This window comes from Protopterus annectens, chromosome 9.part0 (assembly GCF_019279795.1).
Source record: "Protopterus annectens isolate FY-2018-M chromosome 9.part0, PAN1.0, whole genome shotgun sequence".
Lineage (NCBI taxonomy): Eukaryota > Metazoa > Chordata > Ceratodontiformes > Protopteridae > Protopterus > Protopterus annectens.
In genome coordinates this window covers 600,681,349-600,707,998 of record NC_056743.1, presented here as the reverse complement: position 1 = coordinate 600,707,998, position 26,650 = coordinate 600,681,349, and the positions used below count along the sequence as shown (strand labels likewise).

Genomic DNA, 26,650 nt, shown 5'->3' with positions numbered 1-26,650 from the left:
GTAGATCTGGTTTTCCCTTTGCTAATGTCACCAAGGTTAGACTTTACATTTTGCCCTTGGTGACAGGATGGTAGATTTAGCTCTACCTTTAAAAGGCTTTTCCCCTACAATTTGAGGCTGCAAACATTCACCAGTGTGAAGAATGCAGCTCAGCTGTTTCTCTATGATGTATCATGGTGGATAGTTAAAAAATTAACATGACCAGTACGCATTTAAGAAAATATTGTAATTCTAGAGACATGAAAGTAACAGTTCCTATCAAAAGGTGGAAAGGTATTTTTAGCACATAACCACAACACACCTTTATCTTTATAAAGTTTTAAAACCAGTATATAGCAGTCTACAAGTTTTGATTTTGTTACATTGTGCTGTACCACAGTGTACATTTCCTGCACTCACTAACCACGATCTGATAAGACATCTGTGTCAGAACAGTTAAGTATCATGTTTTCATTTCTAGCCATTTTTAGTGGGATTTGATAGATATTTTTTTTTACTGGGAGTTATTTACTTTTGCTTTTACCAACTAATGGTACTAATTTGCTATGTTTGTCAGCTGTTTTTTTTTTTTAACCACAAGACTCAGCATCTGACATTTTCATGCTGTCTGTACTCTAGGGTCCGACCAGTATGCATATCCAGATGATTATGGAGCGGCTGCTGCGGAGAATCAACAGGACAGTGATTGGGATGAGCAGGCAGTCCATTCATATCGTAAGTAGGTGGAGTTTTTTGGTGTATATGTAGCAGAGACTTCGATTAACCAAATCAAGCTACTAGTCCTCCTATTGCAACAAAGATGAAGCATGTAAGTAAATCACAAATTTTAATGTCATGTAAGGACTACTCTGCCCATTACGTATGTCCATTCCCCAGTTCTGTAAGATAATTAATTTATCCATTTAATAATTAACTAGATGAAGACTCTCTTACACCATGAGCATGGCCCAAGGCAGGCAGTCTGCATCCCCATGAGAAATATATGGGGACAGACTTACAGTAGCCAAGCCTGGTGGCTTTGAGGAATGAAAACCTGACTGTGGCTTAGGTGACCTGAGCTTAAAAAGTGTTTCAGAGAGGAATTCCAAGATGGCTGCACACTGAGTAACAGCTTGTTTTATAGCTTTCCCAGAGTGAAAACAGAAACTCAGCAGAGAAGGCCAGTAGACTTGTGTTTATGGGTGAATTTCAGTAACTGGTTAGTAAGTACACTGCCTAGTTGCCAACAATAAAGAAATATAGAAGACCTGGAAAAAATCAGCTACAAAAAGTGAGGAAGAAACCTTGAATAGGGAGAGTTCTGCAGCTGTTCAGCAAAAAGTAATGCAACCTTCAGACATTATTTCCATTAACCTACAGGATGTTATAAGACAACTGCATACAGACCTAGTTAAAATAAACAACACACTGATAGTTTATCAACACAAACAGTAAAAGGCTAGAACAAATTTAAGAAGCTTTTAACAGGTATTCAGATGAGATGGTGAAGCTCCAAAAATCAGAGGTTGAAATGAAGAAAGGCTGGCTGAATATGAGACTGCTCAGGAAGAGATGTTTCAAAAAATGGGGTTGGGAGGGTGGCCTAATGGTTAAGGTGTTTGCCTTACAAACACAAGGTGAAGCTCCAAAAATCAGAGGTTGAAATGAAGAAAGGCTGGCTGAATATGAGACTGCTCAGGAAGAGATGTTTCAAAAAATGGGGTTGGGAGGGTGGCCTAATGGTTAAGGTGTTTGCCTTACAAACACAAGGTGCAAGGCTCAAGTCTCACAAGGGGTAATTGGCTAAGCTTAAAATGTCTCGCAAGAGCAGTTAGCTTAGTACTAATCTATGAACCTATGAAAATTAGAGAACAGAGCACATAGGGAAAACTTGAGATTTTCATCTATACCAGAGAAGCTGGAAGGAAAAGATTGTATTAAATTTATGAAAGCACAAATAAGCACCTGAACTTGTATTCTACAGCGGGACTTAGTTGAATGGGTACATCATGTGTATGCTCCAAATCTAGCTATAAGAAAGCAGCCTAGATCTTTAATACTAAGGATGCAATCCTACCAGCAGAACGAGTTGATTTTCTCAAAACTGTGGCAGAAGGACAAAATACTAAGTAGGAGACAGCAGAATGTTTGTGGAGAATGATTACTGAATGTACACCAGGCAAAAGGGATGTAAATTCATTCATCTGTTCAGAGAATGTCGAGACACAGATGCGAGATTCAAACTGCTGTATCCAGCTGTCTTCAAGGTATTCTTCCCTGGAGGGAGGAAGTCATTTTTTGATAAAGTGCATGCTAAGGAGGAAATAAAGTTTGCTCAACAAAAACTGAGTTGTGAAACAGATTTGGCTTCTTGTTCCTCTGGTAATGAAGATCACAGAGAGAGTCCACCTGTGAAACCTTTTCCAGTATTTCAACAGAAAATGTTAGAGAGAAGAAGTAGTGTGAGAACTGACTGGAAGAACTGAGAGCATGTTGGAAATGAAGCAGATTTGGGTGATGGAGAAGAATGGTAATAAACTCAGTAACTTTATGTGGGATTACAATGTAATGACTATATTGTGAAATATGATAGCACAAGAAAATCTGGAAATATTGGACTTCTTCACAATTTGTTTGCTGAGTGGGGGACTCTAAAGTATATCCCCTACTTCATGTCATTAATGTTCAGAAAAATGTTTTGGGGAGGGGAAAAGAGAGGAGTAAACTAAGTAAAGAAAACACTTTCTTTTCTAAATACTACTGTGTCTGTGTTGCATGGTTTTCTTTGCATGCTATTTTTGGATGTAATGTGAATTGTAAACAGGTGTATTTATTTTTCTCCCCACTTTTTTTTCTTGTGCAGTTTTGAGAAACATAGGCAATGTAATGATAGGAAAATGGATCCTGGTTGGGGGGGGGGCATGACAGAGTTCAAATTAATGTGCTTTTTTTTTTCATTCTTGCATGGGGAAATCACTGATTAAGGACCTTTGTTTTAAGACAGAGTAAGTAAATGAAAAATAATGTTGACTATTATAAGGCTTTTTTTCTAGCACTTGCAAGCATGTACACTAAGTAGCATTTCTGCAGCTGGTCTTCATGCCTCCATGGACACAGACTGATAAACTGCAGACAGTCTGGTGGAAAGGGACTGGCTGAGGGAAAAGAAGAAAAACGAACAGAGAAATTAACTAGGAGATGATGTTCCCTGAAAACAGTTAGTAGTTTTCCCAGGTGTGATAGGTTTAAAGATAATACAAAACCAGTTAGGCTTGAAGTAAAGTTCTCTGTTTTTTTAAATGCAATGGAGACACTAATATAAACAGATGCTTTTTTTTCTTGTTCAACCTTCTTTCTTTTTCTTTGTTCGGTTTTGAGAAATGTAGGCACTGCAATGAAAAAAAGAGGAGGGGAGGAGATGGGAAGGAGAGTGGAAGGGTCTGTAAGAGAGTATGACAAAGGAAAAAATCGGTGTGCTTTTTCCCATGCTTGCATAGGGAAATGCTGGGTAAAAATCCTAGGTGTTATCCAGTAACAAGTTTATTACAAAGCATGTAAATGAAAAAGAATATTGTATGGCTTTTTTTCTGTTAAGGTACCCTTAGCAGTTATTTCTGGTTTGCATGTCACTAGAAGACAATTTGATAAAGAGAAATGGCTTGGAGAAAATGATTGATGAAAGCCTTCAAGTTTTTTCTGAACTGGGAGAGTTATAAAGATATACAAAATCAAATACCACTTACTAATAGCGCAAGGGAGTGGCATGTGTCTTAGCATGGTTAACCTTTCATTTTGGTTAACTTTAGCCTGTTTGTGTAGCTATCAACTTAGAACTTTATTGTTCCTATTAGGAAGCCAAAACTTCAATAATTGAACATGTATATAGTTTTGTGTTCATAGGTTTTAGTTGTGTATTTTTTTGGTGGGGGGGGTTGTTTGTTCTGTATGAGGACTTTCAAAAAGTATATATATGTAACATAAAAGTTGGAAGTAAACGTTTAGCAAAAGAGCAATTATTTATTTTTTTAACATTTAACTGGGAAAGTCCGGCTTGGAACGAGGCCAATTTTCAGCGGAGGCCTGGGGAGAAACAGTCCAGATGCATGTCTTTGTAACATAAAGGTGGTAATAATAACTGTATAAGAAAATTATGCTTTCTGTAATGTCTTTCAATCTGAATGATCTTACAGATAAAAAAAGAAAGAGTAGTGAACTATATCAGAAATGTAGAGTGCAAATAGCTATGCTACAGGAAACACCTGGAAAAAACTGAACATGAGAATTTGATAAAGAAAGGTTTTCAGGATGGTTATTCAGCAGAATATCTGGGGTAAAGGAAAAGAGGAGTACTTGTATTAATTGCAAAAGGAGCTCCAATAGTGATAGAAGAGGGAGGAAAAAAGATGATAATGGAAGATGCATAGTACTGAGGGGGCTACTGGCTAGGGAAGAGTATTGCACTGGCATGCATTTACATCCTCCCCTAAAACTGCTATAATGGAGCTTAAGAAAATTCTGGGAGAAATAATCTGCATTCAGCAAGGAATATTACTTATAGATGGAGACGTAAATTTGGTTTGCAGCAGTGAAGATGTGTCTGGGGGGCCTAGAAGGGAAAATATAACAAAGGAGGGAGATTTTTTAAGAAACTTATGAAAATGTTTGGCATGGAGCATGTTAATTCAGTACTAGGAGTTTTGAGTGAATATATATATAACTCACCGAGATACAAAAACTGGGCCAAGCTAGATAGATTTTATATCTCACAGGAACATGTGCATTTAATTAAAGGTCTTGAAAGTCACCCAGTAACTACTTCAGATCATGCACCAATAATAACTAAAATAAAAATGCAAGGTAATGAAATAAAAATGAGACACTGGCGCTTTCCCACCTATCGGTTGAAAAGAGAGGAATTTAAGGAATGGATTGTGGAATTAATTCAGGAGCTACTAGAGAAAAATAAGATTATCTTCTGAAAGCGTAGCTAAGGAGTGGGATAAAATTAAAATGGAGTTTAAAACTATGTTGAAAATAAAAGAAAAGGAGATATTGTTTAACATTAGCAAGAATTTAGAGGGATTGACAAATAAAGTATTGCAAAATAGGGAGCATCTCTCAGAACAGGAAGAAGAGCAACTGCAGAATGCTAAACAGAAAATAAGGGATTACCTCAATAATATGAGCAAGTTTAGAAAGATTGCTGTTATGCAACTGTTTTTTGATAGTAATTCTAGAGCACAAAAGGTTTTAGCAGAACAGGTCAGGCAACAGAAAGTGGAAAGAGTAGTCACCAAGCTTAGGGAATCTATAAGAAGGAAAATAAGAGACCTTGTAGAAGTATTAGAAATATTTCAGAAATGTTATGAAAATTTGTTTAAAGCAGAGAAATATGGAAATCAAGAAATGGTACAAATGGTAATATTTATGGAAGAATTAAATATACCAAAGCTAGAGGTAGATGAGGCTCAATTACTAATAGGATAAGAAGGGATGAGATAAAAATGGCTATGCATAACCAATCTACAATGAAGCCCCCCATGAATAGACTATATTCCTGTGGAAGTTTGGAAGGAAAAACTGATAACAATCTGGAAGGCTTTGTGTAACAGTATTGTAAGAGGAGAAGTACCAGAATCCTGGAAGAAGGCTGTGGTAACAGTAATACCTAAATAGGGTAAAGATCCATCAGATCCCGCTTCATACAAGCCTATTTCAATACTAAGCCATGATTATAAAGTGTCTGTAACGGCTAAGAATGGCAAAAATGATATCAAAATTGATAGATAAGGATCACTGTGGTTTTGTGGAGGGGAGGCAAACATTTATCAATATTAACAAAACATTGATCCAGAGGGGAAGCAGGATGGAAGAAAGTACCAATTTTATTGGTGGGTCTTGATGCAGAGAAAGCATTTGACAGAGTAGACTGGGACTTTATGAGAAGTTCAGTGGAAGCATTTACTTTCCCTGATATAATTATGAGGTTGATTAGAAGAACGTGTGAAGGATCGGAGGCACAAATTGAAGTGGATCGGGTCCTCTCTGATAATTTCTGCTTGAGTAGAAGAACCAGGCAGGGTTGTCCGCATTCCCGTTTGTTTGCATTATATTTAGAACCATTGGCAAAGAAAATAAGGGACTCAGAAATTCAAGGATATAATTGGTATGGTAGTCAGGAAAAGTTGGTTCTATTTGCAGGTGACATGACAAAACCAGAAAGGGACATTACAGTGTTGTGGAACTTGACAGTTTCAGATTTTTCTCAGGGTACACAATTAATGAAGCTAAAACAAAGGCAGTAGCTGTAAATTATGTACCCACATAAATTGGTCCAGCAATGTCCATATTTATGGGGACATGATAAAATGAAGTATTTAGGCATATGGATTAGAAATGACTCTGTGGTGACAGCTAAGGATATGTGGGAAGACGGAAGGTAATACAAAAACTGAGAGATTGGAAGTTTGTTACATGGATGTGAATACCAAGATGCAAGCCATTAAAATATTTTTAGCCCCTTTAGTCTTGTACACAGGTCAGGCATACTTTTATCAACTGAAGGAGAAGTTGTGGATGGCAGTTAAAAGAATAATTGAAGGATTTTATCTGGGAAGGGAAGACAGCAAGGGGCAATTGGGATAAGTTGATTCCACCAATAGAACAAGGTGGACTAGGATTACCTAATTTGAGGGGGTATTTTAGAGCAACACAGTTAAGGCTCTTATACATAGCACAAACAGAAAGCTATAATTCAAAGTGGAAAGGAATGATGCTGGCACAGGAAGAAAGCTCAAGAAATAAGGAAAGATTGGGATTTTGGATACAGTCTCTTCTGGAGAACAACCAAAATCATGCAATGTATTATTTTCATAAAATAGCAAGAAGTATTCTAAGAACTAAACGTGCATGAGAATGGGGAAAGAGATTTTGCCGATAGGGATGACTGTGGTCAGGGATGCAAATAATAGGCAAGAGGGGGCTGGAAGTTATTGGAGAAAACTGGCAAAGGAACCAAGGTATTGGGAGCAAATAACTAGAAAGGGAAATGTAATAGAATGGGAAGAGGCCAATCATTTAAATGGACTGTAGATAAGGGAATGTCTTCCCTATCAGGGACTTGATTTCAGAGTATAGGCAAATAGAAAGAAATAGGGGGCTCCTAAATGAAAGACCAACACTTTTAGAGTTTGATTCTAGAACAGAAGCTGCCATTAAAAAGGAATAATTAGTAAAGCATGTAAAATATTGCATGATAATTATAATCAATCAGAGGAGCTTAAGGAGGATTGGGAAGAGAGACTGAATAAGCAATTCACAAAGAGACAATGGGGGTGTATGTATATCACCCAAATATGCAACAAAGTCTAGAAGATTTATGGTCTTTGCCTGGAAGTGTTTACATATATATTTTTATACCCCAAGTAGACTCCAAAGAATTTTTTCTCAGGTGGATAGCAAATGTTGGAGGCGTGATGGGCAAGATAGAGGTAGCTGGGAACATATTTTTTGGGAGTGTAATGAGCTGGTAGACTTTAGGGACTCCCTGCAGACTGTTGTGTCAGAGATGCTGGGTGAGAAGTTTGAACTGACTGGGGAGATGATTTTTTTGAGTTATGCTACAGAACCGGAACTGCCTAGACATAGTAAAGCCTTCCTGAGTCTAATTATGGTGGCTGCCAAAAAAACATTACTAGAAAATGGAAATTAAAGTCTAGACCAACTTTATTAGATGTAGTGAATATAGTAACAGAGATAAAACAACTGGAATTGGGATCTTTAGAAAAGGGAAGGAGCAGACTACATAGGGAAAAAACAGAAACTGTAGAAGCAATATATGCAGAGCAGGAATGAGGTTTGAGGCAAAATTTGAACGAGGCATATGATGCTTAACTGACAATGACTGGATGGTTTATAAGTGATGTATACTATTTGTAGCTACAGTTGTTTCAATAGTGTCTGTAATGTAAACTGTTTGCAACTAAAGTGGTGGTATTTTGTATGTTTTTCATTTATATAAATGTATGATTGCCTTTGTCATATGTGAAAATTTAATAAAAATGTTTGGAGAAATGAAAAAAAAAAGTGGCTCAGATACCAGATCTCCAGTATGGTGCTGAGCTGAAGAGATGTAGCTTTGTGCCCATAAAGCTAAAATATATAACAATTGTATTCTATGCTGGAAGACAAGTTGAGGTGTTTGAGAATGTGTTAGAAGTACTCTCTGACTGACCAAAGGAAGTAAAAAAGAAGATAAGCTTGGAGGAGGGGAAACCATTCACCGTCTTTCTGCCCATAATCAGCAGCACACTGTAAAGAAACACTTGTGAAGAAGGAAGGGAGACTTACTTGAGACCAGTAAAATTTCTAAAATGAATGAGAAACTAGACAGAGTACACAAAGAAATTGTGAAAATGAAAATAGCTTGTTAACAGAGTACATTAAAAAAAAAAGACTGACAAAAGACTTGCATTGATGGAAAGTGCTTTTTAGGCTCAATAGGATGATACTGAGTGAGTGAAAAAAGTGTAAAGCAAGCATACTATCCATCTGGCATAGATGGAGGCAACACAAGAACTGAGTAAGATGATGGAATTGAAAAATCGACATACTCAAAAACCTGAGGATTTCGTTTGTGTAAGAATGGAGTAGAGGACAAGAACTGTTAAAGGTTTTGTTGCATTGCAATTAAAGTGTATGGGGCTATCCCAAGAAGAAACTGCTCAACAGAGTGCACAGGGTGCCTGTGCTGGCAGAAACTCGCTTAGAGTCCCAAAACTCTTACTAGTAAAAGTGCAAGTATACCATCTTAAAGAAAGGCAATTGAGTGAATTATGGAAGAAAGGGAGAGTGTTACTGATAGTTGGGAAAAGAATATTTATTGATCAGGATTACTTTTTGTGGACTAGACAGAACTGGAGCAAGTCCTGCTTTTTTGAAGGCTCCAGGGTACTGAACTTGAAATTTAAGTTATGTCACGCATTTTTCAGAGTCTGCTTCCTGTTAGGATCAAAAATATCTCTGGACTCTGAAGGAGCACAAGTTGAGATTGAGAGATATAGGTGACTCAGAAAGCAGGGCAAGTGACAGAGGGAAAAGAGAGGAAGAAGGTAGTGATGTGTGAATACAGCAAAAGTGGGAAAGATGGGTGGGCCATTTCAGCTCTTTAAGAAGAAAGATGTAAAATAAATAGTGGGAGATGGAAAAGAACACAAAGAAGGTGTGAGAAAACCTGGTACACCAACTTGAAGAAAGACCTGAAAAGCTGCAGGCAGAAGTGCAGTATGAAGAGTATAATTTAAAGGATATTGTAGATCAAATGAAAGATGCTGGGGAAAAATATCCAGTGGACCAGAGCATGTAGATGACTAAGGTTCCAAAAACTCAACCACTTAAGCCAGTGCTGTAGTATAGATAGATAATGCCCTCACTATGGTCTAGTGATCCCAGTTTGATTTATAGGTAGTGTGTTTGAGGCACTAGCAGGGAAGGGATGGAGCATGCCCATCCTGGGGAGGGAGGGACGTTTCTGGTGAAGCTTGGGAATAGTGCTGAGTGGGTTTAGTCCAAAGGAGGGATTAAGGTAGAAATATAGCTGAACAACTTTGGAGGCAAGCGAAAATTTCACATGTTCCATTGCATGCCTTCTCAAAACACAACCACATAACTGACAGGGAGGGGGGCAACTGGGATAGGTCATAAAATGTGGGGAAAAAAAAACAGATGCAAGACAACAGCAATTCTGTCCTTAAGTTTCTCTTTGGCCCTGACCATGAAGTCAGGAATAGATTGGGGTGGTTTTGAGTGGCAGACCCATCAAATGGACACTGGGGACAGCTGGTAAAATGAAGTAGGGGAGAAAAGCAGCTCCAGAAAAAAAAATTCAAACACTTGTCCAGTCTGCTGTTAGACAAGGGAGTACAAGGCCATGGACAAACTTGACTTAAAGGATGCAACCCTTTGCTATCTTGTTTCAATAGGCCCTCAACTTTCTTTGAACACACGTTCTGGTTTCAAGCCTTTGGTTGAACAGGCAGGAGAAAGATTTCAGCTTTATAAGACTCATACCAAACGGAGGCTAGTGAGAAAGTACTGTGTGTATAGTCATCTTTGTTTTACAGTTGATTTTCTTTGCAGTTACATCCCTCATGTTAAAGCTTCAAGTGATTTTGCAAAAAAAAAAAATTAAGATTATAGTGTGTGATTTTTTTTTTTTGTTTTTTTTTTAGCTTCACTCTTTACTTATGTATTCTCTCTAACCATAAACATTGGAAATCTGATAGCAGCTCAAGAAGCCAACCCTTGTATCAGACAAAAGCAACAACAGAAAATAAAAGCTTCCATATCCAAATGAGGATACATGTTGAATAATTTAACAAACACAAGCTTTCATAGCTTTTGCTAATTCTTTATCAAGTGTATAAAAACAGAGTGCTCTATCCCCGTGTCTTATATAAAATTACATAACTATCGCATGACCCAAATTCATTACTCATTAAAACATGTACTTTTACAATTTTAAATGGAGTAGTATGTATGAAACTGCTATTAAAACAAGTCCTTCGGAAAATGTATATTAAAAGAAACCCCATTACTCTAGCAACCTTCTAAGTTTATAAGTGCAATATTTAAATTATGTCCCCCCCCCCCCCCTTGTCTAGATTTCTTGCACTAAGAGTTTGAGAGGCATGCTGCCTAGTAGTTTGTAACATGTTAAACCTGTTCCTTCCAAAACAGATTAGAGAATGCAATTTCATCTATATAACCAAGAAAGTAGTCCTCTTCTCCTGCAAGGATGAGATGTCATACAATATGATTTTGACATACCAGCCTGTGGAATGTCTTTTTTTTTCCCCATCCACAAGTGGTAATTTGTTATTCAGTATCAGTTCTACAAATTTGCCAAAGACTAACTTCTTAAAGGACATCCAAGATGATGGCTGCACACATATCAGCAGATTTATTTCAGCTCTTCCAGTGTGAAAAAAAATGAAACTGGGGGATAAGGGCTAGTAACTCTGCCAGATGTAGTAAATTAAGATGTTAAATTGTCCCATCTCGCTTTCGTTCTTGCTGTTTGGGTTTGGAGCCGATCCTTGGCTCCGACTCAGCCTACTTCTATAGCTCGAGAGCTATTTACTGGCTCGAGGCTAAGCCTTATCCCAGAATGCCCAGCATCAGCTACCCAGATCTCATTTGCCGCTTCAGCTGCGAGGTTGCTTTGTTAGCATCTCAGGCTTAGTATAGTTTTTTGTTATGATTTTAATTGTTTATTCTTAAATAATTTTGTCAAGTTTTTGTCTGGATATAGTTCTTTATCCCTTATCACCTTTCTTGTGTGTGTTGTAGCTTTGTTGGCCGGAGCTCCATATCTCGCAGGCCTTCTGTTTCCCCTGAACTCGTTTAAATGACAGAGGTCCCCCCCCTTAGGACAGCCGTTTAAATTAGAGGTTCTCCTTTCTGTTCCTTAACTGTAAAAAAAAAAAAAAAAAAAAAAAACTGTTTTTTAGTATAGTAGTGTAACCTGTCTAAAGAGGCCAAAGTTTCTAGCTTCAAAAAGTGTGACTCATGCTGTCAGAAAATGTCTCTGACAGATGGGCACACTAGCTGTGTTTATTGTTTAGGGGCTGTGCACCTGCAGGACTCCTGCTCTATCTGTCATACGTTTAGTCCAAGGGTCCTGCAGGAGCGCAAAAACAAATTAATCCTTTGAGGATTATTGAAACCACAGGATTCCCCAGCTAAAGGTTCTCAGCCAGTGAAATCTTCTAAGTCTGTCAAGCCATCGGCTCCATCCTCGGAACTGACTCCTGGGCTTGAAGAACCACCAAGTTTGTCGGTGCCAACTAGCATCGACAAGTCATCTCCTCCTTCTGCTCCAACTGCCATCTCGGAGCCACAAGCATGCAAGGTCTCCTTTATTGGAGCCGATCCGCTCGGTGCCACAGTCACTCTTATTAGGAAGTGAAATCAGTCATCGTTCTTCATCCCACTCCTCTTGAGCCTCCAGGTCATCAGATCAAGACGTGGAGAGAGTAGTCAGCAGGTTGCTTAAATCACAGGCCCTTGCGAAATTACTTTCCAGCCCACCTCAGCAGGTTGCGGCTCCATCCGCCTCCATCTCCATTCCTCCTCCAACTACACTTAGTTCAGAGCCGGAGACCATGGACACACTGATAGTAGAACTGACTGCACCGATCACCTCCTCTTCGGTTCCGACATCTGCTCCGATCACCTCAATTGTTCTCTCCGTCGAGGGATCTAGGGAGGGAGGAAATGGCATCGGCCCCTTCTCCGACCCCGCTCTCCCTCTCGGAGCTTCGGTGCAGGTGAGCTCGGCTCCCACATCTGCCTCGGAGCTGGTCGCCCTCAACGCAGAGAAGGACTCCCATCTCTTTGGAACCGGAGCTTTCTTTGCCGTGGGATCGTGATGCCTTCGAGGTCATGCGGAGTGGGCTGTCCCCTAAAGCAGCCCTACTATCAGTCCCATCAGCTCCTTCTCTTGTGGTGCCTGTGCCAACCTCTGCTCATCCTCCTCCTGCCTAGAAGCGTAGGGAACATATGCCCCTGGACACCTCATTGGGTGACCCCTCTTCTTCCGAGGCCTCCCCTGATCCCTCAGAGGAGCCTCCTCGGAAGAAGACGTGTAAGAGGAAGCATCTAGACTCCCCTGAGTCTCTCACCTCAGATACAGACCTGGATGAATTGGAAGAGTCCCCCAGGTCCCCCTCTGAAGATGTTTCCTTTTCGGACATCCTTGAAATGCTTAGGCAAAGGGGTGGCTGGTCTTCCCTAGCCCCTACCAAGGACAAGTCTGTATACCTGGAGGCATTCGGTTCCCGACCCTCCACCTCCTGGTTGCCTCCCCCTTTTGATCCACTCATGTCTGTTAGTGGCTTGAAAGGCTTGGTCAGCTCCGGATTCTGTGGGACCTACTCCGAGGAGACCAAATAAGTTCATAACAGCCCCCCAGGGCAAACAATTTCTCTCTAAAGGTGTGCCAGTTGATGCCATGGTGGTAGCAGCAGCCACCAAGAAAGAGTTAGCAGAAACTTTTTCATCTGTCCATACACCAGAGTCTTGAACGATGGACAGATATGGGAAGCGAATGTTTTCCTCAGTGACCTTCTCAATGAGGTCCCTGAATTATCTCTCTCATTTTACATGATTTCAAAGGGATCTCCTAAAATTGGAGATACCCTACAAGATCCTACAGCTGAGGGAGCATCAGCCAAAATAGCTTCCCAGCTTGTGACTCTTAATTCTATAGTCAACTCCTCCATGAGGCTGATTTCCTATGCAGCAGATGGAGCGAGCAGAGCCGCTGGTACAGGAGTGGCTGTCAGGAGACATGCTTGGGTGCGGCTGTGTCGATTTGCGGAACCCTTTCGGGCGTCCTTCACAAATACTCCCTTTGATGGCTCCTCGCTTTTTGTGCCTCAGGTGAAAGACACGCTTACTAGGTGCGAGCAGGAAGGCAAGACTCTCTCTGCCATGGGAGTCTGTTTTTCCACTCCTAACAGACCTTATCCCAAAGGTCAGAAGGGTGGAAAGATGTGGTTTTGGAAGTCCCAGGGACCCTTGTCTGACACAAGTGGTGATTTTCCCCCAGGGGCAGAGGGGGAAGCAACAACAATGGCAGACACCACCCTCCTGGCAGAGGGGGACCGCAAAATCAGGGTGACAGACAAACTTTCTCTGCCAAACCCTTCCAGCATCCCTAACGGGTTGCCCAACTGATCACCTCTGGAGGCAGTCGGGGCAAGACTTTCCCTGTACCCAAAAGCCTGACAGAATATAACAAGAGACAAGTGGGTACTATCTATCATATCCGGAGGTTGCAAAATCCCCTTTCATCAACCCCCCGCTAAAGTCAAAAAAGTCCATCCCAGATGTCCCACCCAATCTAAGGGATCAAGCAGTTATTCAAGTTTCAAAACTGCTAGAAAAAAAAAAAAACATTCAGGAAGTCCCCACAGACTAACTAGGATCCAGAACTTAAGATTTTTTTAGTACCAAAAAAGACAGGGGACTGGAGACCAATACTGGATCTCAGCAGATAGAACACATCTGTACAAAAAGAAAGGTTCCGGATGGTAACACTGCAGTCCATTCTCCCCTTTCTGGGTCAGGGCAACTGGATGTGCTCCATAGATCTTTAGGATGCATACTACCATATCAATATGGACAGACGCTCCAGGAGATTTCTTCTCTTTCGGGTAGGGGCCAGTCATTATCAGTTCAGAGTTCTGCCCTTTGGTCTCACCACAGCTCCCAAGGTGTTCACCAAATGTATGGCAGTAGTCCGTGTTTCCCTATCTAGACGACTGGCTCCTAACTGCTACCACCAGGCATCAACTCTTAGAGGCACGGGATTATACAATATCAACCTGCACCCAACTAGGCATTACAGTAAATTTCGAAAAATCTGCCTTGTTGCCCTGTCAATCTGTTTCATATGTAGGAGCAGAATTAAACACAAAACAGATGTTTGCAAGGTTACCTCAGGGAAGAGTTTTCTCTATTCGTCAACAAGTGTCATTTCTAATGCAGAACAGAAAGGTCCTGGTAAGACATGTCCTGCAAGTTCTAGGCTCCATGACAGCTGCCATTCTTCTTGTACCATTAGCACTTTACCACATGAGAGTCCTTCAGTGGCTTCTCTTCACGCAGTGGTCCTTCCAGGAACTACTCATGTCTCACATGATCCTGATTACAGAAACATGCAAAAGACACCTGTCTTGGTGGATGTTCTCCCCACTGGTGACTCAGGTCAGACCTTTCATTCAACCCCCTCCAGTAGCCACAGTGATCACAGAAGCCTCCCTGATAGGGTGGGGAGGCATTATCTAGGCAGGACAGTCCAAGGCATGTGGCAACCTCATGAGTACCATCTGCATATCAGTTTCCTAGAGATGAGAGCGGTGCTCCTAGCGTTGCAAGCTCTTCAAGACTCGCTTCCTTCCGGGACTATTGCGATCCAAACAGACAACATGTCAGTTGTGTGGTACATCAACAAGCAGGGTGGGACCAGGTCCTACCCCTTGTGTCGAGAAGCCCTGGCAATGGGTGATTTCCTCTCAAAGTTTTCTGACAGCAACACACATCCCTGGGAAATCCAACGTAATAGTGGACAGGCTCAGCAGGGCTATCCTCATGCCTCACGAGTGGTCTGTGAATCAGGAAGTTGAGGACCTTATCTTCCTCAAATGGGGCCAGCCTTGCTGCGATTTATTTGCCACCCCCTCATCAACAAATGCAGCAGCTACTTCTCCCTGATTCCTCTTCTAGGTCAAACTCCCAAGGATGCTCTAGTCCACGATTGGCCTCAGGGAATCCTTTATGCATTTCTCCTTTTTTCCCTAATTCCAAGACTTGTACAGAAAGCAAAATCGTTGGGTTACAAAATGATCCTCATTGCCCCCTATTGGCCTCGACAGATATGGTTTATTTTCCTGCACCTCCACCTTCTAGACCAGCCTTGGGTTCTGGACCCATTGCCAGATCTGTTGATTCATCAGTCAGTTGGGTTACACCAATCCCTTCAGACTCTCAAGCTCACAGCTTGGTTTCTCCACTTCCTACCTTAGCCAGGCTTCCAAGTATCTCTCCAGCAGTTTGCAATATTATTGTATCCTCCCATAAGTCAACTACGAGAAAGACATATGCTAGCAAATGGAAAAGATTTTCTTACTGTGCAGAATCTAGAAACTTAGACCCCTTTTCAGCCCAGTCCATCAAATTCTAGAATTTCTAGCAGAGCTTTTTCAGTCAGGTGTGGCTGCTGCTACCATCAAGGTACAACTGGCAGTCATATCTAATTTTCATATTGGAATTCTTAATTATAGCATAATGTCTCATAAGCTCTGCAAGGCCTTCATGAGAGAAACATCTCTTCTTAGACCCCCAGTGAGGGATCCACCTCCTCCTTGGGATCTCAGTTTAGTTTTGACTTCTTTGATTCTGCCTCCCTTTGAACCAGCAGCTTCATGTCCCTTAAAATTTCTTTCTTGGAAAACACTCTTTCTGGTTGCTATTACCTCAGCTAGATGTGTTTCAGAACTCCAAGCACTCTGTGTTCTTCCTCCATATATGGTGTTTCAAAAAGATAGAGTTTCTCTGAGAACCAACCCATCCTTCATACCAAAAGTCTGTTCAGAAAACAATTTAAATCAATCCATCGATCTCCCTGTCTTCTTTCCCAATTATAGCAACAAGGCAGAATATGGTCTTCAACTGGATGTGCACAGACAATTACATTTTTACCTTCATAGGACCAAAGAGCTAAGAAAATCAGACCAATTATTTCTCTCCTATGCTCACAATAAGCAAGGCCTTCCAGTTTCTAAGGTGACCTTATCCAAATGGTTATCTGACACCATTGCCTTTATCAGTTAAGGCATAAACATCTACCAGCAAAACCGAAAGGTCATTCTGCTAGAGCATTAGCCACATCTGTAGCCTTTCAGTCTAAATTGCTCATAGACTCCATTTGTGCAGCTGCCACTTGGGCAAACCCTCATACCTTTATCTCTCATTACAAAGTGGATGTGGTCTCCCGGAGCAGGGCTTCCTTTGGTTCGACTGTTCTGAAGAGTCTGTTCCAGTGAGCCACCCGAGATCTTTAGGTGCTATGGACGCTGTCCCAAACAGCAAGAACGAAGGCGAGATGGGACAACTTAACATAAAGAAGTTATGTACCTACCATAATGCTCCATGTTAGTTATCTCTCCTTCCTTCTTGCGTCCCCCCCCCTTCCTTCCCCCTTCCTGGAGAATTGAGAGGAGTTCACTATGGTTTCACTGGCTGATTTTCTTTTTCTTGGTTCACATGCCAGGTAATTTTATGACAGTTCACTCTGTGTTATTTTGGAAAATCAGTTTTAGGTTACTGGTTACTTTATATGTCCAGTGCGCGCCATCACAAATGAGATCTGGGTAGTTGACGCTGGGCATTCTGGGATAAGGGTTAGCCACGAGCCAGTAAATAGCTCTTGAGCTATAGAAGTAGGCCGAGTCGGAGCCGAGGATTGGCTCCAAACCCAAACAGCAAGAAGGAAAAACGAGATGAAGGACAACTAACATGGAATGTTATGGTAGGTACATGACTTCTTTTTACTAGCTACTAAGTACAGTGTCTGGAGGCTAGCAAAGAAGAAATTTAGAGACCCCAGAAGAAAATCAACAAGAAAAGGACTGGGAAGAATCCTACAGCTTTTAAGCAAAAAGCAGTTCAAGCTTCAGCTTTGGTGCAAGACATGGCTTCCAGTAGTTTAGATGAAAAAATAAGTTAAATCTGCTCAGACCTGAATAAAATAAACATTGATGGACTTTATCAACTCAAATAACAAAAGTCTGGAAAAATGCAATAAGATTTTAGCAGCTGTAAAGATAAGCTGATAAAACTACAAAAATCAGAGGTTGAAATGAAGAAAAGGCTTGGCAGAGTACAAGACTGCTCAAGAAGGGCAGTTTAAAAAAATGCTAGAATTAGCGGACAAAGCACGCAGGGAAATCTTGTGATATTCTGCTGTACCAGAGAAGCTGGGATGAATAGACTGTATTAATTTTCTGAAAGCAGAAATAAGGACCTGGACTGATTTTCCACAGCAGGATATAAAGAGCACATTGTGTGTATGCTCCAAACCTGGCCAAGAGAAAGCAGTCAAGATCTGTATTAGTAAAGATGCAGTCATCCCAGCAGAAGGAATCAATCTTGCCAAAATGTGGCGAAAGGGCTAAGTATTAAAAATTGGAGACAGTTAAGTGTTTGTGGAAATGATTATTCACTCTATACAAGACAGAAGAGCAGCCAGTTTATCCCAGCAGTCAGGGAATGTTGAGAGGCAGGTGTGACATTCAAACCGTCTTGTATCCAACTATCTTCATAATATTTTTTTCCTGGAGGACCAAAGTCATTTTTGATGCAGAAAAGGCTAAAGGAAGAAATAGAAAAGTTTGTCCAAGAAAAAGTGAACCAACAAACAGGAGGAGGACTCTGCTTCTCATTCTTCTGATAATAAAGCTCCTACAGAGACTTTGCCAATTAAAACTTTTTCTGTGTTCAAAAGGAAAGTGCTTGCGAGACAGAAAAAAGCACGAGTTGACGAGAAGAATCAGTTTTTACTTTCATTGAAACTGCAGTCTTAGATTGGAATATGGAAATGAACAGGAAGACCAGTGGCACTAAAATTAGTTAATAAATACAAGGTTATAAAGCTTCACTCACATTTGTGAAACACAGCTTTGCAAGAAAAAGTGCAAAGATTAGACTTTTGTTTACTTTGTTAAACTTGTAGGGGGACTGAAAAGCATGTACCCCACTAGTACCTATCAGCTGTCAAATTTTTCCTTCATATTTTTGGTCTGTTCCTTGTAAAATTTGTGGTTTTCTGGCACATCACCGAGGATTAAAGTCACTAAAAATTACATTTGTTTGACTTTCAGACTAAACATCTTTCAGAAAATACATGCTAACAAATTCTATCATCCTAATCACCTTCTAAGTTTATTTAAAATCTGTTACTGTTTTTGGCCCTTTGTCTCCCATTATTTTGGGCTTTGTCCAGATTTCTTGCAGAGGTTGAGACGTTTCATGTCATTAATGTTTGGAAGGACAATAAGAAGAAATGTAAAATAATGCAAGTAAAACAATTTTGTTAACAGTATTAGTACAAAACATTTCTTCATATAAATTGTACGTGATAGATACTAAAGTAAGCATCTACCCTTTTTTCTTTCTTTCTTTCTTTATTTTATTTTATTTTACATTTGTTAACCGGGAAATTCCGACTGGACCAGGTCCATTTTCAGCAGAGGCCCGGGGAGAAAAGCTCCAACATCAAGTTATACAAATACAGTACATCCAGCATAATACTCAAAATAATACAGAAATAGTTTTAGTTTTAAGAAATGTAGGCATTACAAAGCAAAAAAAGAAAAAAGGCTGGAGGTGGGTTGTAAAAGTTATATAATGTAGGTAGAATTGATGTGTTTTCTCTTTCTTTTGCATAGGTGAATGTCCAGATTACAGCCCTAAGCATAATCTAATGCATTGTTTGTGTAAGGTAGTAAATAAGAGAGCACTGAATGTAATGAAAAGTTTTCCTTTAACAAATAAATGTTCAGTTTGAGAAGTCTACAGCTGAGGGCAGGAGTACATTTTACTGTTAGGTTTCCATGGAGACGAGCTGACTGGTATGCCATAAAAAAATTACACTTTTTTAAGGTTAAAAGTCAGTGTTTCCTGAAATCAGACAAGCAGAGTTCTTTCCACATCTGTGAAGGAAGTAAAAATAAGAGAACAGGCAATTAGTGCAAGTAGGACACGGGCTGTAACATACGTTTTAGCATGGATAACCTTAATTTGAGGTTAGGTTATACATGTGTGTGCAGTTGTCAGTTTGGGAGAGTTTTTCTTGTTGGGAGGAATTAAACTGCATTATTTGAAGATGTACATAGTTTTGTGTGTTTTAAGTTAATAGTTTTTTTTGTGGGGGTTTTCTTTAAAACAAAAAGTCTTGTAAAATGTGACACAAGCTTAAATGGAAATGACAAGAAACAATTGTATAAAAGATCAACCTGTTAAACATTAGTGGGTGCATGTAACACAAAAGCTGGAAATAGACATTTAAAAAAGCTGTCGTATAGTAGATGGGAATAACTTTTTATCATAACAATTACACTATATTATTATGGAATGTTAATGGCTTCACGTGTATAGACAAGAAGGAAAGTGTATTGAATTATATTAAGAAATGCAGAGTGCAAATAGCAATATTACAAGAGACAAACTTGGAAAGAAAGGAGCATGTGAGTTTGATGAAGAAGGGATTTCAGAAAGTGTATTCAGCAAAGTATCAGGGACAAAGGAAAAAGGGGAGTGCTTATACTAATTGCTAGAAGAGCTCCAATAGTGATTGAAGAGGAAACAACGATAATGGTAGATTTGTGGTAGTAAGGGACTACTGGCAAGGTAGGAGAATTGTGCTGTTATACATTTGTATTCTACCTAAAAATGCTGTTATGGACCTTAAGAAAATTATAGGAGAAATAATCAGCTTTCAGCAGGGAGTATTACTTATAGGTGAGGACTGGGATTTGATTTGCAACAATGAGACTATATCCTTGGGACCTGGAAGGAGAAATATAACAAAGGTGGATAGTTCTGTGAAGACTTTATGAAAATATTTGGTATGGAAGGCAAAAATGCAGTAGTAGGAACACAGAGAATTTACATATTCCCAAATTACAGTAACTGCACTAGACAGAAATTACATTTCACATGAACATTTGCATTTAATTGAAAACTTTAATATACATACTGTAACTGTATCAAATCATGTGCCAGTAACAACTGTGTTGCTCTCCTACTTTGGACACAGTACAAGAGTCTTTGTGAGTTCTGTCAAGTAGCTTTATTCTATACAGACACATCAATATAAAGGTTTACTGACTTTAACTTAAGTGATTTATATACAAACTTAGCTGCGATCATGCATGCTCTCACTGTGGCTGATGTTACAAATGGACACTAGGGGGTGCACGTGTCTAGAATTTATATGTGCATGTACAGTCTTGACATGCTTCTTGAAGATGGAGCACACTTCACTTCCAGTCTGATCTACATCCTCCCTCTTTGAGAATTAAATCTTATAGGCTCATAAGTAGGTACTAGGCTATCGGCCCAAGGTTCTAAGTAAGCCTAGCCAACAAGGTTCTCTGGCTTATGCCACCCAAGAAAGTTATTTTCCTGTGCCACTGTCGAGCAGAGCCACAGAAGTGATCCCTGGAGTGCGTTTCCTATTTCCCATCCACTCATCAAGCTTTTTCTTGAAGAGTGCTAATAAGGAACTTTGATTGACATAGATGGGTAGCTTGTTCCAGAATATGGGAAGTCTCTCAGACAGAAATCTATCCCTCCACCATGTCCCGTTTATTGTGGTGACAAATTTTAGGTCCCTAGAGCATGTATTTCGGAGGGATTGGGATTTCTTTAGGTGTAGCGTGTCCAACAGCTCTGGGTTTGACATAGCTTTATATGTTAGGCAGAGATCACCTCGGAGTAGGCGATATGCTATAGAGTAAAGCTGGAGTTTTTTGAGACGGTCAGTGTAGGGCATCTGTTTGAGGCCAGTATTCCTCTTTGTGTTACTTCTGTGGCCTTTACAGCTGCTGCAGATGTTTTGTGACGTACATTCCAAAAGGGGCGTTGTAATCTATAATAGGTCTAATGAGTGTTGAGTAGAGGGGAACAATGACCTCTTTTTTCCTGGATCAGAACTCTTTTGTCATGAGGTGTGCCATGTAGAAGGATTTCCTGACTACTGTGGTGATGTGATTATCAAAGGAGAGACTACTGTCCACTTGGGTCCCAGGGTCTCTTATCACAGATTCGGCGTTAAGTAGACTGCCGCCTATGTGGTAGTTCATGGGTACAGAGTTTTTACCAAAGGGGATGAGAAAGCACTTTTTGGCAATAAGCTTGAGGCCATGGCTCTGACACCAGGCATCTGTCTCAGTGAGGCCCTTCTGTAGGATGTCCACATCATTTTGGCACTCAACTATGGCTCCTAGTTTGCAGTCATCTGCGAACTTTGTTAGCCGAAGGCCTTCTGTGTTAGCCTGTACTTCAGAGATGTAGAGAGGACCTAGGACTGAACCCTGTGATACTCCACTCGGCACTGGTTTGAAGTCAGATTTGAAGTCTGCAGCTTTTACAGTGTGGGTTCTGTCAGTGAGCCAGTTGGCAACCCATCTTGTGATATAGGGATTTATACCTAGTTTAGTGAGTTTAGCTATAATTCCAGAATGGGGGATGGTGTCGAAAGCCTTGGTGAAGTCAAGACAGGCTGTGTGAACCACCTTACCCTTGTCTTTGTTGTTGGTGACTGCCTCAAAGAAGTCGATCAGGTTCAGGAGGCATGGTCTGTCTTTCACAAAACCGAACTGGGTGGGGTCCAGAGTTTGAAGGTTACCAATGTCTTTGTTTGAGTTCCATGATGATATGTTCCATGGCCTTACAGACTAGCCTCGTCAGGCTAATAGGGCAATAGTTCCCGGGATCAGTGGTGGCTCTCCCTTTGTGGAGTCTGATAACTGTTGCTGTGCGCCATTCAGTGGGCACAAAACCTGACGTGAGGCTGTGATTGAACAAGGTCCTTAGGTGGGGAGCCAGTTCTTTCTGAAGTTCTTGTAAAACACAGCCTGGGATGTTGTCCAGTCCCATGGATGCTGTGTTTTTGGCTTTATAGAGTGCATCTTTTACCTGTGTAGTTGTGATTACAGGGACTATACATTCTTTCTGTATAGATATGGACCCTTTAAGGGGTGGGGGGGGGGGTAAAGTTAGCACTGAACCTATCTGCCAGGATGTTAGCAATATCAGTTGGTTCTGTAATTTTCTTGCCATTGTGCTGCAACTCAGAGCAGATCTGGGTGTTGCCATTGAGATTCTTGACATAGCTATAGAATGCATTGCGATTGATCCTAGAATCAGTGGCAATTTTGTTTTCATATCTAACTTTGGAGGATCTTGTAAGGGATCTCAGCTTCTTACTGAGGCTGACCAGGGAGCTCCTCTACTCGTGGGATTTTACTCTCTTTTACAACAGTTTCTTCCTTCTGTTGTAGAGTTTGTTTTTGGCATGGGACCATCAAATTGGCTTCCTTTTTTTGGAGGTTAGCGTCTTGGTTCTGTTTGGGATAGCACGATCCATGCACTCGTGTATGTGCTTATAGAGTGCATTTGTGTAGGGTTCAGCAGTCGTAACTGTATTGTCCATCTGCATGGGTGTCATGAAGTTAGTCATTTCTGTCTTAAGAAGCATGAAGTTGGCTTTGGATAATTTTTTTACCATGGTTTCCTTAATGGAGGGTGGGGGTGGGATTTGGATATCTAGGGTGATTAGCTTATGGTTGGATCTGACCAACGAGGAGTTGACTTCAGGTGTGGAACACTGGCCACTCATGTTGGTAATGACTAGGTCTAGGTTATTGTTGCCCCTGGTGGGGGTGTGGATAAGTTGATCCAGGGCATTGGAATTTATGAATTCCAGAAAGCGTTGAATGAAGGAGTTGGTACATGAGTAGTTTTCCCAGTTAATGGTGGGGTAGTTGAAATCGCCCATCATTAGGGTGTTTCGTTGAACCCTAATATTTTCCAGTATATCAAGAAAAGAGGAGTGGGAATCCTGGGGCATGGTGGGGATCTGTAGCAAGCTACAATTTGGATTGCACTTTTGCCCAGAGTTAGTTGCACTTGTATAACCTCGGATGCATTATGCTGAGCAACTAGCCTGGAGGTGTGGATATCCTTAATGAATATGGACACACCTCTGCTTTTGGTGTTCCAGTCCAGGTTAGATGGCCAAAAAGTGTGGTATGAGTTATAGCCTGGTAATGCAGGGGTGCTCTCTGGAGCCTTGAACCAGGTCTCAGTCACTGCACAGATATCGATTTTCTCCATTTTAAGGAGTGCCTTGAGGGAGTGCATTTTGAGATTTAGACTTCTAGCATTGAGTAGCATTACCCTCAGTTTTTGTTTTCCTGTTACGGTGGTGAATTTGTCATTTGAACCTTGCCTAAAACGGCACTATAGGGGCAGCAAGAACCTTAGCCAGTATCCAGATTACAAGGGGTGATAGGTGCAGGCCATCTCTGGCAAAGCATCGTGGTCTGTTGACGATGTCATCCCAGGCAGACAGATACTGGATCCCCTTAGAATGACACCAGAAGCTTAGCCAGTTGTTTAAGTCAATCATTTTGTCCTTGTACTGCAGTATCATTCTGGGCGATGGCAGGATGCTACTCAAAGCTAGGATCATACCTGCCTTGGCTACAAGATCGGAGAGCTCTTCCATGTCATTTTTTATGTAGTCCAGGGAGGTACGTCTCAGGTCATTCACACCAACATGGACAATGACAGAGTCATGTTTGTACTTGTTGTGGAGTGTCCCGAGTGTGTGGGCTATGTGGTGGATCCTGGCACCTGACAGTAACCTTTTCCTTATTTAGCCTGGTGAGTGGGACAGCAGTGTGCCTGACTGTAGAGTCATCTATGACTAGTGAATTGGGTACATTGTTTTGCCTTTTGGGCTGTGGTTGAGTGGCACACTGAGTCTGTGGGCTGTGTGTCATTTGGGTTGTGTTGGGGGGGGTGGAGGTTGCTTGCGTTTCTGCTTTGGAGGTCTCTGTTGCTTGAGCAGATTATTGTTGAGAGCCTCCGCAAATGTTTTTGTGTTTCTGTGTGTGGATTTTGTTGGATTATGACACTAAGTTTATTTAGCATGCAGAAATCGCAGGTAATTCTTGTTAATGCATTGTACAATACTAAGTACACACACACACATACACACACACACACACACACACACACACATATATATGTGTGCAATCAAGTCCACGTTGCTGCGTGTTTCCCACTCGCCTTTGACACTCACACATATCATATGACATAAAACTGGGAAATAAAATTAGCAGCTGGAACTGTCTCTGCAAAATGTTTGACCTGTGGAATGTCTAGAACATTTTCTGGAATATCATCAGAATTTTGAACACATTCTGGTATGGAAATGGTGTCTGATTTCACTCTTAGATTTGAAGTTTGCATCATAGAAACAATGCTCTGATGGTGAGGATGGCTCTGATGCGGTAAGATGATGTTTCTGGTCCCTCCTATATTCTACACCTGCTGAATCTACCAAGTAGGATCTTGGCTCTGCACAAATGTCTGTAATTTGTCCAATTCAATCAAAACCTTTCGTTGTCTGCATTTGTGCCATCTCTTCCTCAATGGACGAAGTAATCTGCACTATCTGCTGTAACTAGATTCCTGAATATTATGCTTCTTAACCATTTGAGCATTGATGGTTTTCTCTTCTTAGGTTTAGGCTTCAGTAAACTAGAAGTAATGGGTAGCATAGTTCTAGTTTGTCTGGAAAGCAGTCTTTGAGCAGGTTAGCAAAGAATATTGTCAGAAGGAATCTTTCTGTGATTAAGTTTAGAAACACCTCTTTGACCTTTCAAGTAACTGCTTTGCACTCTGTACTGCACGTTCAGCTAGATCATTTGACTGAGGATAGTCAGGACTACTAGTGACATGTACAAAGTCCCAGTCTTTTGCAAAATTTCCAAAACAGCCTGCTAGTAAATTGAGTACCATTGTCAGAAAGAAGTTTGTGTGGACTACCATGAACTGAGAAATGATGTCTCAACTTAGTAATAACAGCCGTGGATGTTAAGGTAGGTAGTAGATCAGTCTCAAACCAATTCAAATAAGAGTCTACCAAAACTAAGTAGTGTTGATTGTTCCACTCAGATATGAACTGCAGCTGTTGACCACGGTAGGTTAGGAACTGGACTTAGCTGATGCTGTCTAGTAGTAGTACATTCTGAACAAGGTGAAAGTACTTCATCAATGTATTTTGGTAATGAAGGCCAAAATACTAATTCTGACACACTTCTTTAGTGGATGCAGAATCTAGGTGAACACGATGCAAAATCTGGATATATTCGTGTTGTAAAGAAGCAGGAACAGCAATTTTAGGACCTTTGAAAATAGTGTCATCTTCCATCAACATTTCATCTCTGTAAGGAAAGTAGGTTTGCACTTCAGGTGGTACACTAGATTGCTTTGTCGGAAATCCACATTAATGTAGTGAGTGAGCTTCAAGTTTACTTCAAGTGCTGTATCTAGAACTTTCTTGAGATTTCTGTCATGCTCTGCTTCACCATTGCCTCCAACCAATAAATCATCTACTATTATTACACAAGGATAACCTGAAAAAAATTGCTCTATTGCACGCTGAACGACTTCACTTGCAGAATTTATTCCAAATGACATTCTTAGGAATCTGCATCTGCCAAACGGGGTACCAAAAGTAGTTAAAAATTAAGATTTGCGATCAAGCATCGGTTGCTAAAATGAACTCTCTGCATCCAAGGCAGAGAAAACAGTGGCATTCAGTGTTAAGGCTGCAACCTCTTCGACTGTGCGCATTGGATGATATGATCTATTTAATGCTTTGTTCAGATCTCTTGGGTCACTACATATACTAATTTAGTTTGAGCCCTTTTTGTGAGCTGCTGCCATAGATGATGCCCGTTCAGTTGGTTCTGTGACTGTATAAATCACACCTTGTTGCACCATTTTATCCATCTGAGTTTTAACTTTATCCTGCATAGCTATCGGGACTCTTCTTGCTGATCTGACTACAGGAGTGATCTCCAGATCTGGCTTCATGGAATACACAACAAGAAGTTTGTCTAACTTGTCATCAAAAACATCAGTATACTTTGAGAAAATGGCTTCAGAAAAATTAGAACTCAGAAATGCAGTTATATGATGAACTTCTTTAGCAAAGGAAAGCAGATTCATTCTCAAACTATCTTTGAAACCCAATAAAGATTGTGCTGGTCTTCGGACTACATAGAACAAGTTGTAATGGTTCTTGGCCAAATAACATATAAGCATCACTGAACCTCCGGTTTGAATTTCTTCATCATAAGCAGCAAGTCTCGCACAACTGGCTAGATTGAGTTGTTACAAAAAAAAAAAAAAAGAGTTTTAAAACACGCTAGAAAGTGCATTTTATGACCATTCTGTGAAATGTTCGGTGTTCAGTAAATTTCTTTTCTTTATTATTGACAAAGTATTTGACCAAGGTAGGGGA

The 26,650-nt window shown here is 40.6% G+C and overlaps 1 protein-coding gene across 1 annotated transcript in view; it reads left to right on the top strand.

Moving 5' to 3' along the window:
- The window catches only part of DOCK5 (dedicator of cytokinesis 5), a gene marked incomplete in the record, with an annotated part of 3,482,443 nt that overhangs the window by 2,235,991 nt on the left and 1,219,802 nt on the right, over positions 1-26,650 (top strand). Inside the window, 1 exon segment of the mRNA XM_044083155.1 lies at positions 619-714. Within this exon segment, the coding sequence (XP_043939090.1) occupies positions 619-714 (96 nt within the window).